The sequence below is a fragment of the Tympanuchus pallidicinctus genome, unplaced genomic scaffold, assembly GCF_026119805.1.
Source record: "Tympanuchus pallidicinctus isolate F22 unplaced genomic scaffold, pur_lepc_1.0 scaffold31, whole genome shotgun sequence".
NCBI lineage: Eukaryota > Metazoa > Chordata > Aves > Galliformes > Phasianidae > Tympanuchus > Tympanuchus pallidicinctus.
The window spans coordinates 3,394,983-3,408,197 of record NW_026294749.1 but is presented as its reverse complement, the minus strand read 5'-3'; the positions used below and the strand labels follow the sequence as shown (position 1 = coordinate 3,408,197).

Sequence of the window (13,215 nt, the reverse complement as noted above, 5' to 3'; positions counted from 1 at the left end):
CATCACTGCACTCTACAACTTCCTGAAGGGAGGCTGGGTGAAGAGGGGTTTGGCCTCTTCTTCCAGGCCCTGGAAGAATTCCCAGGACCTGGGGAAATGGCCGCAAGTTGCATCAGAGGAGGTTTAGGTTAGACGTGAGGAAAAACTCTTTCTCTCAGCGAGTGGTCAGGCACTGCAATGGCTGCCCAGCAAGGTGGTGGAGTCGCCGTCCTTGGCAGTGTTCAGGAGGCATCTGGATGAGGAGCTGTGAGATATGGGTTAGAGCTTGTGGTAGCTGTGGTAATGGGGGGACGGTTGGACTAGATGGTCTTGTAGGTTCTTTCCAACCTTGTGATTCTATGATTCATTGAATTTTGGATCTGTAAGCTCCCAATTCACTTCAGCTGAGTTTTTGTGAGGTGAACTTTGGTTTCTTGTGTGTAATACACATTTACTTGTTGTAAGCTTGTTTAGTGGATATCTTCCTTAAAGGGATGAATTGCCAGTGAAATACAATAGGGGTTCCCCTGTTAATGTGCTAATGCTCACCAGAGCTGCTCAAAAGCTTCTCTATGCTCCTGTGTTTTTCCCCTACCAAGTATAGGAATGAAGCAGTTGCTTTTGAGATCTGAGGTGCTTCCTCAGAGTCAAATGCATGTTTTCTTGGACAATGAGAATTTTGTCTTGGGCCACTGACTTCCTCAGAAATGTCATGTCCTACAGAACCTGTTACTAAAAATGTATTCTCTAGAAATCTAATCTTCTGTTTCTGAGTTGTTCTAGCTGATTGTCTTAGGCTATGTGTTTCTAAGGAACTAACATCCAACTGTCAGGCCATTAATGGTGACAGTACAGAAGCCTCTTAAGAAAACAAATTTAGGTGGATCTTTGCATTTAGGCTGCCAAAGGAAAGAGACATCAAGATACTTCTTTTTATCTGTTTTTGCATGCATTGCTTTTAATCTTTATAGTTATTTGCAGAAGGCTGACTAGCAATTGTGATATTTAGAGCTGGTATCATAACTCAGCCCTCTGGCAAGTTTTGGATTATCTGGTTAGCCAGTGTGTAAGCTTAGACAACTTTCACATCCTGTTGGTGGGGGCACTGTGCTCGTTCTTCTCCCTGTGGTGTTTTTCATCCCGAAGATGATGCAGTTCATTACCCAGGTTTAAGCTTACCCAGGTGTAAGCTTGGAGATGTAAAAGTCGAGATATCACATAACGAATTGTCTTGAAGTAGCTGATTATTCTAACAAACAGGTTAACATTCAGTGCATGTGTCAAGTGCTTTCGTGTAACAGATGATAATCAGTGATTTTGCAATTAATGTAAGATTTGCCAAATTTCTGTTTGAGGCGCTTTCCACTTGTTCCTTATCTTGTTTTCTATATAAAAAAAAAAAAAAAAAAAAGTTTATCATAACTTTGATATCAAACCGTGTTTACTGGAACCAGCAAAGACCATGTAGTTCTGGAAAAGTACATTTTTCCTTTTCTGTGACTCAAGGTGAGGAGGGATTGTCATTCTACTGAGCAGCTCCGGCTCTAAGCTTGGTTATTTCTCTTCTCATTTTCATAAATGCCTGTTGATAGTTAACAGTGAATCAGCAGACTGAGTGTCAGCAATAAGGAAGGACAAATTAAACTGAGTACATGGACCTCACAGATAGCTATATTTAGTACCTTATAAAGATGCTGTGCTCATTCACAGATACTTTTCAAACCAAAGCATTGAAGTGTTTAACCAAAACTTGTGCCTAGACCATTGAAGTGAATTCATTGATGCTTGGAGCTTCTCTGTTAGCCCTGTTCTCTAGAGAAGACAGAAGATGGCTGTATGAGGTAGGGATGTTGTCAGTCCAGCCCTAACCAAGTTTTGTCTGATCAAAACCAATTACTCTTGGACATGCACTCCTTCACTATATAGTAGCAGCGCCTCTTGCACACACAGTGCAAACTCTCATTTGTCCTCTTGAGTTGCCTATGTGAAGCTGCCTGTGCTCCACAGACAGGCCTGAATGTCGTGATGTGTTGCAGCTCAGCCAGTGGAAATGTCTTGGAACAGCGATCTGAGCATAGAAAGGCTTCCTCACTCTTCTTCATTCATCTCGCGTTCTTGATCAGTTTATTGAGAAATAAAGAATCCCAAGTTTACATGCTGCCCTAAAACTTAAGGCTATGTCATGCCTTCAAGTTTTTAAGTCACTCAGGTTTCTTCTGGCAGTCTTCCACTGTGTATCCAGTGAAACAAGACTTGCCTGGAAGAAAGAGTCATGGGCTTTATGATTCCTCTTTTTGGGTATGTCAGTTTAGACTTCATCACCTCTGTAATTTCCACAGGCACCCTTGCATACTGTTGCCCTCCTCCAGCTCTTAGTGTCTGTAATATCTGCAGCTGCTCTGTTGGGCAGGAAGGGAAGTTTCCTCTTATGTGGGCATTCCTGATTTTTTTGTGGCTGCTGGTGCTGGGTTGAGGTTTTTTCTACTCACCCTTGTGGTATAATATATATGTAGAGTGGGGAAACATCTTGAGTATAGGACGTTGTGTTTCACGGGTGTTAAGTGCAGTGTTCATCTTTGCCAGGAAGCCTGGTATTAAGTACCTCTTAAGAAGCAGTCTCTGTGCTGCGCACACTGCTGCTGCTTGCAAGCCTAAAGTGCAGGAGCACTCAGAGGCTACAGAAAAATCTAGCTGAGTTGAGCCAAGAGGTGCTGCTGGCTTCTCTGGTAGGTTGTAGGCAACCCATGATCTTTGCAGCCTGAAAGGCAGAGGCAGGGTGAGCACCCTGGGGCTGAGATGCAAAGAGGTGCAGTTGCAGGCTTGCTGTGAGATGACTGCAGTCGGCTGCTCAGCTGTTGGAAGCTGTCAGTTCCTTTCCTTCAGGCTTGCATCACTTGAGATGAGGGGGCACAGAGAATTTTTTCTTACCAGGGCTAAAAGGGGAAGATTTCATGTTGCAAAGACTTACAACGTTTATGTGTGTACTAGTGAATGATTTGGTGTAGGATGATGTAAAGTCAAAGTTAAGCTGCAGTTTGGGTAGCAGGATGCTGCTTTGTGAGAGGCTGTGTACTTTGAGTATTGCTCACATAGCTGCAGTCTGTTTCACCTAACATGTAAGTCACTCAAGGAGATGTGAGGCCGAGTTACCAGAGGAATAAAACACAAACTGAAACACAGACTCACTGTTCATCAGAATGAAGTGTTTGCCAATGTTTATCACACCGTAGTGCCTAAGATACCTGTTCCTCCTTCAGGTAGCACAGTGAATAACTATGCCAAGTGAATTTTGGGTTTCACTGGTACATGCTAAGTTTTACACTGCAAGTCCTCTGTTCTCTTTGAAACTCTAGAAACAGGATTAAGTGAGCTTTCAGATGCATTTCTTTCTAAGTAGCGATTTTACTAAACGCAGCACTTTCTTCACTCTCTTTCTGCTTCTGTTTTCAGGGCAAGGCATTTCAGAGAGAGCATCAAATTTATTCATGAGTGCCGACTCACAGGTGAAGGCTGCCTAGTTCATTGGTATGTATAACACTGGCTAAAGAAACTAATTAAGGGTTTCTATGCCATCCTTACTCAAGTTAGGCAGTACAGGGTTGGACAAGAAAACCACATTGCTTTATTAAAATGATGTTTCTATCTGTTATGCTGATAGCATGCTACTGGCTTTCTTTTTCTGATCTGTATGGCCAGAAAAACAGTATTTTGGGCTAAGTGGGAGTCATCTTTTCTGGAGATATTCAGGGCTCACATGGAGGCTTTCCTGCTCTGTGAGGAATCTGCTTTAGCAAGGTGTTGGACTCCATGATCTCCAGAGATCCATTCCAGCCCCTACAACTCTGTGATTCATCAGCTTTATGATAAGTTAGCACTTGTCTCATTTGCTGCAAAATCCACCTGAAGTATTGTCATCATTTGAAGAATCTCAGAAGACACACAAATGTTACTAAAGCTTGATGTAGGGCTTTCGAGCTGCTTGGCTGGGCAGCTGCCTGGAGGAGGAGCTCCTCAAGGAGCTTGAGAAATTCTTGGCCTTCTCTCCAAATCAAGCCTTTTTACAGGTCTTTCCTAACAAAATAATAATAAAATCTTTGACTAGAGCTTTTATTTATTTGTGGTTGTTAATCATTGTTTTTCTAAAGATTTCCATAATCCTAATAATCAATTTCTATAAACAGCTATTTTGATGATTTCAGTGATTTGTTATTAAAAAAACAAAAAGCCCTCTGAAAATAAATTGATATATTTATTTATTTTGACTGCTGAAGCATTCAAAAGTTGCATTTCTTAATAGCGAGTCTCTGATTGGAGAGATGCTGCTGGGACTATAAAGAGTAAAAAAATGGATTTTCCACCCTGGGTTTTTTCTTGCTCCCTGCTATTGGTTGTAGTCTGTGCTGCACGTTCAAGTGGCATATCTGAGTCTGTGTCTGGAATCTGTCATCTCATGATCTGAGCACTTATATATGGGCTCTGAGCATAAATCTTCAATTTGTTACTGACTCGTGGCAGGGTGTGGACGAGTCATTTGGTCAGTCTCTGTCTATGTAAAATGCATAATTTGTCTGAATCCTGGTGGTGATAAAAAGTGTGTATTTATATTTGTGGCTCCCTTCAAGAACATGAGATGGTTTGGAAATGTCTGGTGAAAGAATTTGATATAAATGCAGCACTAGCTCATTATACATACTGGTGATAGTAAGAGTTAGGAGTTTTTCCAGAGCAGGGAAACCAGTACTAGGGAATGATTCTTACTTTATCCCAGTGTCTCAGGAAACTGGAGTCCTGAGAACCTAAGTTACGCAGTGCATGGAGAACAGAAAGAGGAAAAGAGCTCGAACAATCAAACCTGTGCATTTTAACAGTTCAGTTAATTGCAGAACCTGTAAAATGGAGCTTTTATTCATGATGAGGAGGAGGGCGCAGTCTTATTTTAGTGCTTTCATCTGTATAGGCAAAAGACTGGGTGACTTATTTAGCTCATTCAAAATCAAATTTAACTTAGAAGTGTACACTCTCCTCCCCTTTTGTGAACACTTTGTGTTTATTCCTTCCTTTCTAATCTCATATGAATTATCATTCAGAACCCACTTCTTCAAACTTGTTATAGATTTGTTCTGATTCATTTGAAAAAGCAGTACCAAAACCCCCTTAGCTCCAATACAGTAGTATTTATTGTGGCAGTTAACACAGCAAACCTGCTGTGGCGTTGGTTGGGAAGTGGTGCTTTTAACTGTAATTGAAGCAGAGCAGTACTTCATCTATTTCTTGCACCTCGTTTTTCATGCAGCCTTGCAGGTGTCTCTAGGAGTGTAACGTTGGTGGTTGCGTACATCATGACCATCACAGACTTTGGCTGGGAAGATGCACTGTCTGTTGTCAGAGCAGCGAGATCCTGTGCCAATCCTAACATGGGCTTCCAGAGACAGCTACAGGACTTTGAAAAGCACGATGTTGATCAGGTATAACCTACAAACAAATGAAATGAGAAACAGAACTCTGAGTTGGTTGATGGGGCTACTTGTCACTGTTCTGAGGCCTGCCTGGTCTGTCTGACTCCTTGGGCTTACTTTGTGGAAATGACTTCTTTGGTAAGCCTGCTACACTGGGGAGGTGCAGGTAGAACTAAAAGTATCAAGGAATATATGGGATGGGAGTGAAGATGAAGCATAACATCCACATGCACCTGCCCAGCTGTGCTCTCAATCCAGTGATCCTCATTGTACTGAAGACATAATACAACATTTAAACCTTTAGAGAGAGAAGATACAAAGGTGAAGGGCTCAGAATACAGCAGCAAAACCAACTTTTAGTTGGTGTAAAGTATAAAAATATTCTTTTCCCTAGCATTCATTTGAATTAGTAATTAGGGAAGAAATCATAATCAGAAATCTGCTACCTGTAAATGAATTTAGGTTATCATTATGATCTATGTCCTCTGTCAGCAATACCTTCTGTAACTGAGACTTAATAAACATTTAAGTGTGCAGAATGGTCTCAAAATTTTTTCTTATTTCTAGCCTTTTAAGGCTTTGTAGGCTAGGATAATTAAGGAAACAATAGGACTGCAAAGTGATTATCGTAAAATGAGTTTCTTACACCTAAAAACAACATTCTATGCAAAAGACCTGCTCCCCATCAGTGGCTTCCACTTATGTTAACTTCCTACTCTGACTGTCCCTTCTGCTTGCTCAGCCTATTGTTCTTTGGGCTCTCTTGGATTACACTTATTAAAAAATCAACAGCGGAGGCCAACCAAAATACATGAGGTTAAAAAGAAATCAATTTATCATTACATACCCATCATTCTGCTGCAGAAGGTTCAGAGTTCAGAAATTACCATTTGTTTTGCATAATGCAGCTTGCAACTGTAAATATTTTGAGTTTTTTTTTAATATTTAACTGAATGTTTCCTGGGTCGTTTGGAACTGGTGTAAATGGTAGAGTTAACTGATTTTTTAAGAGGCAAAAGTAGGAGGGGGACTTTCCAGACTCGTCTCCTTCCTCCCTTACAGTCATTTCTGCTCTGGGCAAATTGGTCTGGGCAAACAGCAATGACAATTAAGGCTATATGCAAATAGCCCGATAAAGACAGTAACGTCTTTTTTTCATCCATGATGGACAGGACATTCAGCCTATTTCACTGAGGGGGAGGCAGTAGCTTGCAAAAAGAAATATCCACCTGTAGTCACTGGCTGGGCTGAAGTTTCTTACTGTCTCTTGATAACAACCACATCCTTAGCAGGTGTCTGTTTGCACACCTGATTTCAGTGGAATATTGCCATCTGCAAAGGGTGTGAACCTTTTTTTTTCTGATTTCAGCACCATCGGTGCTTTGCTAAGTCTGTTCAGAGCGATATCCTGCGGGGTTTCTGGGATGGAGTCCCTTACTTCTTGATCTTACATGAGGGGTTTAGTCTCTAAGGAAATCACGTAGTTTGCAGTGATTCCAGATTTCCAGGTGCAGGTCTGAGGCTTCAGATTTTCCTTAGTGTTATTGTGACCTTTTAGGAATAGGAGGCAATAATTATATGCAGGTCCTGTCTCCCGGTGTTTAGGTAGATGGTCTTTAAAGCTAAAGTCTATGATCCTCCAACAGAATAAAGCTGTGGAAACTAAGGCTTTTAAGGAGTATTATCTGCATTGGAACCGAGCAACTGTGGTCTGTATCTTTCTGCTGCTTTTGCGGTAAAGAGCAACAAATTGTTCTGAATGACTTACGTAGATTCAAATCTTCAACTGCCAAAGAAATGACAGAAGAATCTGACAAAGGTCTATGGAACTAGCCTGGAATAGAGGAGGTGAACAGATATGATTTGCTTTCTTCCTTGCAGTGTGAGGTGGAGGTATCAACTGGCTGGTCTCAATCAGATAAAATCATACAACAGATACTTGCGGATAATGTTGGTGAAAATAGATGGATTCAAAAATTTGAGGCAGAAGAAAAGCACTTTTTTTTAATTTTTGTATGAAGCACAAAGATATTGCCTCAGTCTAAAAGTACCTGAGATAAAAATTGCAGGAAGCTGAGAAAATCATGGGGAAGATGTCCCAGCATCATTGCCCTTCCCCTACATGGTTCCCTCATCTTCAAATGATCCTGGTGCTTTGGTCGTATACCAGTCAGTCATTCATGTCGGTAACATAGAGGATCATATACTACAGCTGCTAGATCTCCTGGTCTTTTTCTTCCTTCTAGTTACCTTTTCTAGTATCTACAGTGCAATTTCTACTACAGGTGTTAGTCAGATGAGGATGAAAAAGCCATATTGGTGGTTCAGTTACTGGTCTTTTAACCTTTTGAAGTTCTTTAAGGTTGTTGTGACTTCCACACATACTTATCTCATTGCTTGTGTGTGCTTGTACAAGTCCAGGATGTCCTTGCCCAGTGGATTTTCCTTATTCAGGATTATTACAGTCAGCCAAGCTGTTAAGCAAGTTATGTCATTTTAGGGAAGGTAAGGGATCTCAGTGGTTTCATATGTGTTCCTCTGTCTATGCATTCCGTGCTTCTTTTTTAGGATGTACAATATTTACGTGTTTTTTTAGATTGCTTGTATTCTGAAAGGCTCTGTAGGGCTGGAGGGAATATTACTTGTGCATAAGTCTCCTGATATTGCTTCATCATGTTTTATCTGTCTGTTTAATCTCTGCAGTTCAGGCAGTGGCTGAAAGAAGAATATGGCGAAAACTCTTTTCAGGATCTGCAAGAAGCCAAAAATCTTCTGAGCAAGTACAAGGAGCAGGCAGAATTGCAGCAGAGTACTGGGGGAAGACAGTGGAATAACAACTTCTCATCTGTGCCATCTCTCTCATACAACAACTACACAACAGAGACCTAGTCCTAGAAGGCTGAGTTTTTCTCTCTACCTTTGAAGAATATTTTGCCATAATTCCTATCCCATCTTCAAGACTTGACAGTAATCATACAAACAATTGATTTGTAGAAAGCTTCTTGATGAAAATTGTACATTATGTGTGTGTGGATGAATGTGTTTAACACAGTTTTATAATTCCGGCAGGATCTAGCTCTCTGTACACTCAGAGACAAGATCCAATTACTGTGGCTGAGCCAGTCTGTCAGCCACAGCTGTTGTCCCTACATGGCCTGGCATTTGCTGTGAGGTTAGCTCAACTTCTTTTGTTGTAGGCTAGCAAAGGGCTCTGAGAGATGAACTCTAGTGATTCCAGCTTTGGCACTTTGACATCTCTGCACTTTTACTGTGGCAAATGTATTATTGCACCTGAAGAAGGGAACTCAAGTCTACAGTTCACAGTCCATTGGCAAGTAACACCCTGGAGATGGACTTGTGCTCGAATGCTGGGCTGTAAACTGGGGCAGGTTAGATATGTACACGCACCTTTCTACCAACAGTAACAGCTAGGGGAGAAGTGGGACAGACAGCTCTGAGTAATAACATCTTCAACTGCCACAGTTGTACTTGCTTCAGTGCACGTGAGACAGAGCTGTCGGCAGAACTCCCGCAGACCGAGAGCACAAACTGCCACCACAGTTCAGCTGATATGCAGTGATTTAAGCCATGGTCCTCGGTTGTGCTTAGGGTCTCCCATCATGAACTTCTCTGGAGCATAGTTAGTCAGGTCTCCATGCCACTGATCTTCATTCCCTGTGGAACACATGCCTCTTCAACACACGCCCCTGCGCACGTGATAACGTGTCTCCAAAGAGTGGGCTTGGTGTGAGTGCGAGCACCTGTTTCTTTGCTTGTGCTGTGGTTTGCTCTTTGACTTCAGCTACCTCAAAAATGCTGTACTTGTCATTGTGGTTGTAAATGCAACCTTGAAAATGGCCTTGTGTAATCTTAATCTGGCACTGAATAATGTGCGTGAGTGCGTGAGGATGTGCGTGCTTCACCAATATCTGTATCTGAGAAGTTTGTTTTCTTTTAAAATTGCCCGTGTTTCACACTAGAGTTGTTTGAATTTGACTTTCTGCCATTTAAAAAGCACCCTGTATTTTGCTGTGATCAAGTCAGTAGGAATGCATTTGTAAATTGTTTTCAGGTATGTTAAAACAAGAGGCCATACGCTGCCCGTGGTAACACAGTGTGTTTCTAGAGTGGAGTGGCTGCCTGACTCAGGTGCATTCTGAGAGTGTAGCTTCAAATATGTCACCACAGATGCAGGGCGGTGTATTGGGTTATGATGGTGTAATGGGGAGGGCCATTGATGCTGAGCTAACTGCTCCTTGTCTTTGGCTCAAAGGATGAAAGGCTTATTTTTCTTGAAGATTGGAAAAAAAAAAATCTGAATAGTCAGGGTATTGAAAAACAAAAACAAAACTCATTTGTTACAACTTGTGATGTATATCATGTTAAAAGCTGGGCACTGAGCGAGAGGCAGTCAGCATGCTGAATACAGTTGTCATCTCTGTCAGTTGCTTTTGGTACTCTGACCCTCCCATCCTGTCTCAAAATTCCTCTTTATGTGATTTCCCGCTTGCTTTGGGTGGCTGTGAATTCTTTGGATGGGAGCAATGCTTTTGGGGTCAAATGAACTCTGGCCTTGTTAAATATCTTCATAACATGTGTTACATTTTCTGAAATACAGATCTTGTGTATCAGTAATAGTCGAAAAGAGAAAGGAATGGGGTGGAACTGGCCTAACCATTTCATCCAAATCCAAGCCTAAATCAGAGAGCTCTCATTGCACAAGTGCTTTAAGTGTACTGAACACAGCAGGAGCAGGAAAATCATATCGATGTTAACAGTAAGCTGTCGGGCATAAGAAAGGTGCTGGAGTTTTTGTTTTCAAGCTTGTAGCTATGAACCACTACCTGCCTGGGATATCCAGCAACCTATGGTCTGTGTTGGCATGCTAACAGAAGTATTTGGTGTTTCTCAAAGAGGTTGGTCTGCAAGTAAGTAGCTTTCAGGAATTCCAGCACAGCAGCGCCCGGGTTGGCAGTACCCCCTGTGCTCTGAGAGTGAACAAGTTAATTGGAGAACGCTTTCTGTGATAACAAGGTGAAATACACATTCGGGGTGGTGCTCCATTTGCTCAGCCCTCTCACGTTAAATTAGTAGCATAAGATCCGCTTGTCCCCGGAGCATAGCTGCCAGAAGTATTGTGCTCATGCTCTTGCAGGATCCAGTCAGTCCATCTTGAAGGGGACTCCGACAGTGTGCACCCTGTAGCAGTTTTTATGCTTGTCCTTGCAGTAGTAATGGTGTGAGTGTTGATAAGTTGGCAGGTTTTCTGCTCTGGCAAATACAAGGCAGAATGGGAGACATGCTACTGTCTATATGTCCGAGGTTATTCTGTATTGGTTTTTTAAAGTAGTTTCATTATCCCCAAAGAGTCAGTCCCAGAAACGGGACTTTTTTAGAAACTGAATTTGTATTTAGGGCCATATAGCCATATCAGTGTGCATTATGCTGCAGCTGGAAAGCAGATACAGGGTAAAGCAGGAAGACAGAGGGAATGCCATATTGTTGTTAAGCAGATGTGCTGCTTTCTTTTTAAAAGACAGGAGGTATTTTCTGCAGGCTCTTGCTCCTGCATCTTTAGTGGACTCTTTGTATTGCATACCTCATTTCAGGGTGACAGAAGAGGAATGGTGGTCTGAGTGAACTTTAATCTGTTTCCTCTGTGTAGGGAGCAGAAGGGCTGTTTACTCTTTTATTTCCATGAAGTGCAGAAGCGAGAGTAACTACAATTCCCACCTCTGGCTTTTTAGGAAGGGAAAGGAGCAAACACTGAATACTTGACAGGATTTGTCTTCCAGCCAACCTTTCAGTGACAGTTTGCAGGATACCCAACTATCTGGAACGTGACTAGACCCCTGTCCACATCTTAATAGTTGGCCTTTCTGGTGTAGATGATGCATTCAGTTATTTTGTTTCTGTACTTCAAAACATTCTTCTCATTGTGATGTTCACTGGAAAATGTATAAAGTTTATAACACTTTATTGGATATCCAGATTTGAAATGTATGATCTTTTTTTTTTTTTTTTTTTTTTTTAAACTTGATATCTGTGTGTGATTATAAGCAAATGCTTACTGTTATACAATGTAGGTAATGGGTAAATGCATTAATTTTTATTACCCTGATTTTTAACCTGGAAAGAGTTGCTTCCTTGCATCTTCTGGTTGACTGGGAAGATATGGCAAATCATGTTTGTTTTTTTTTTAAAAGGACAATAACAACATTAGTTGCTATAATGGGCACCTTCTATAAGGAAGTCAGTGAAAAATCATAGTAATCCAGCTACTTTGAAAGCTCTAAACCTGGTAAGCTTCTTGATTCCGTCTTCCTGTTCCCAGGCATCTTAGCAAAGCCTTGAGTGCATTTTCCAAATGTTTGTATTTAATACGTTCTACGATTTTTTTACAAATAAAAGTAAATGTTAACACCTGATCTGCTTGTGTATTTCTTGAAATAAGTAGCAGTCTCTGACAGGCTTCCAGTCACCGTTTGTATCCCTGCAGGTACAGTAAGCATAACACTGACAGGTTGGGGTATTCAGATGACTTTCCTCCTGCACACAGACTGACTGACATTTCTCATCTCCTCACCAGCTTCATCCAGGTCAGCTCAAGAATCTGCAGAACAGCAATCTCTTTGATACAAAAGACTTGCTGTTGCTATCTTGGTGGTGGTCCGTCATCGCAACAGAATATGTAGGAAATCTGTTTATTTCTTTGTAATTCTGAAATACTTTATTCTGTACAAGACACTGCTTTGGGGCTTCATTAGCCGCAAAATCTGGCTTACATGCAGCCAAGTCTCAAGGCTGTTTGAGGAAGATGATACAAGTGGTAGAAGATGATGCTAGAGCGAAAATAAAATAAAAAGCTAGTGTAAGTGGGAAAAAGCCCCATTTAAATTCTCACAAATGACACTGCATTTCTGGTTTGCCAGAATTACCCTCTTAGCAGAGGTAGTGTCATTCAAACCATCAAGAAAAAACCCAAGCCCCAACATGAAAATGGAGTCAGCCTCAGAAGCCAAATGTGATGGCTGCTTTACTCATTGCTGAAGGCTGAGCTGTGATCGTGCAGGGGATGCCCTCACCATGAAGCCACTGTGGCCAAGCACAGTGAGGTTTGGGGCTCTTCTTCCCGTCCTCTCTTCCCCCTGCCAGCTCTTGCTTGCTTCTGGGCTGCTGGGTACGTGTGGATATTTCCTCTGGGATTTTTGAGATCCAATTAATAATATTCTCAGCTGAAGCTCTAATACCTCCATAGCTTTGAATGTGTTAGATGCCCTTTTTTCAAGATGTTTCGTTTCAGGTTCTTCAGTGTAAGTGCTATGGCTTTTAAGTTCACCAGGGTATTTCAATCCCCCTTTAATTTCTCTGTAAGACTTCAAATTCAGTGCAGCCTGCTATGTAAGACTTGTATTAATAATTTCCTCATTTCTCCGATGCTGTGTCAGAAATACGTGCTCTAGCAGCAGTGAGCCAGAGAATGTCTTTAAAATGTGATTCCTGTCAATTACAAAACTCTCTTCTGAGTTTTAGGGGAGGCTTCCTTCCATCCCCAAGGAAGAACAATTTCCAAATGAAAAATGCACTGTCACTCGGCTTCTTTCTGACCCCTCAGCACCTCTCTGTGGCAGTTTTTATCCAAATCAAATGTAAAAATTAATTATGCTGCAACCCTGATGCCATACTATTGATCCCAAGTGCACATTTTGTCGTCTTATAGTGTTATATATAACTGTTGTAAGTTCCGATTTGATTCATGTAAAATTGTCCCTCCGCACAC

The 13,215-nt window shown here is 41.5% G+C and overlaps 1 protein-coding gene across 1 annotated transcript in view; it reads left to right on the top strand.

Moving 5' to 3' along the window:
* Positions 1-11,863, top strand: part of DUSP22 (dual specificity phosphatase 22) — a 41,954-nt gene extending 30,091 nt beyond the window's left edge. Inside the window, exons 5-7 of the mRNA XM_052697597.1 lie at positions 3,430-3,504; positions 5,273-5,444; positions 8,139-11,863. Coding sequence (XP_052553557.1) covers positions 3,430-3,504; positions 5,273-5,444; positions 8,139-8,324 — 433 coding nt within the window. The 3' untranslated portion in view covers positions 8,325-11,863. The remainder of the gene's footprint in view (positions 1-3,429; positions 3,505-5,272; positions 5,445-8,138) is intronic.
* The last annotated feature ends 1,352 nt before the right edge of the window (positions 11,864-13,215 follow it).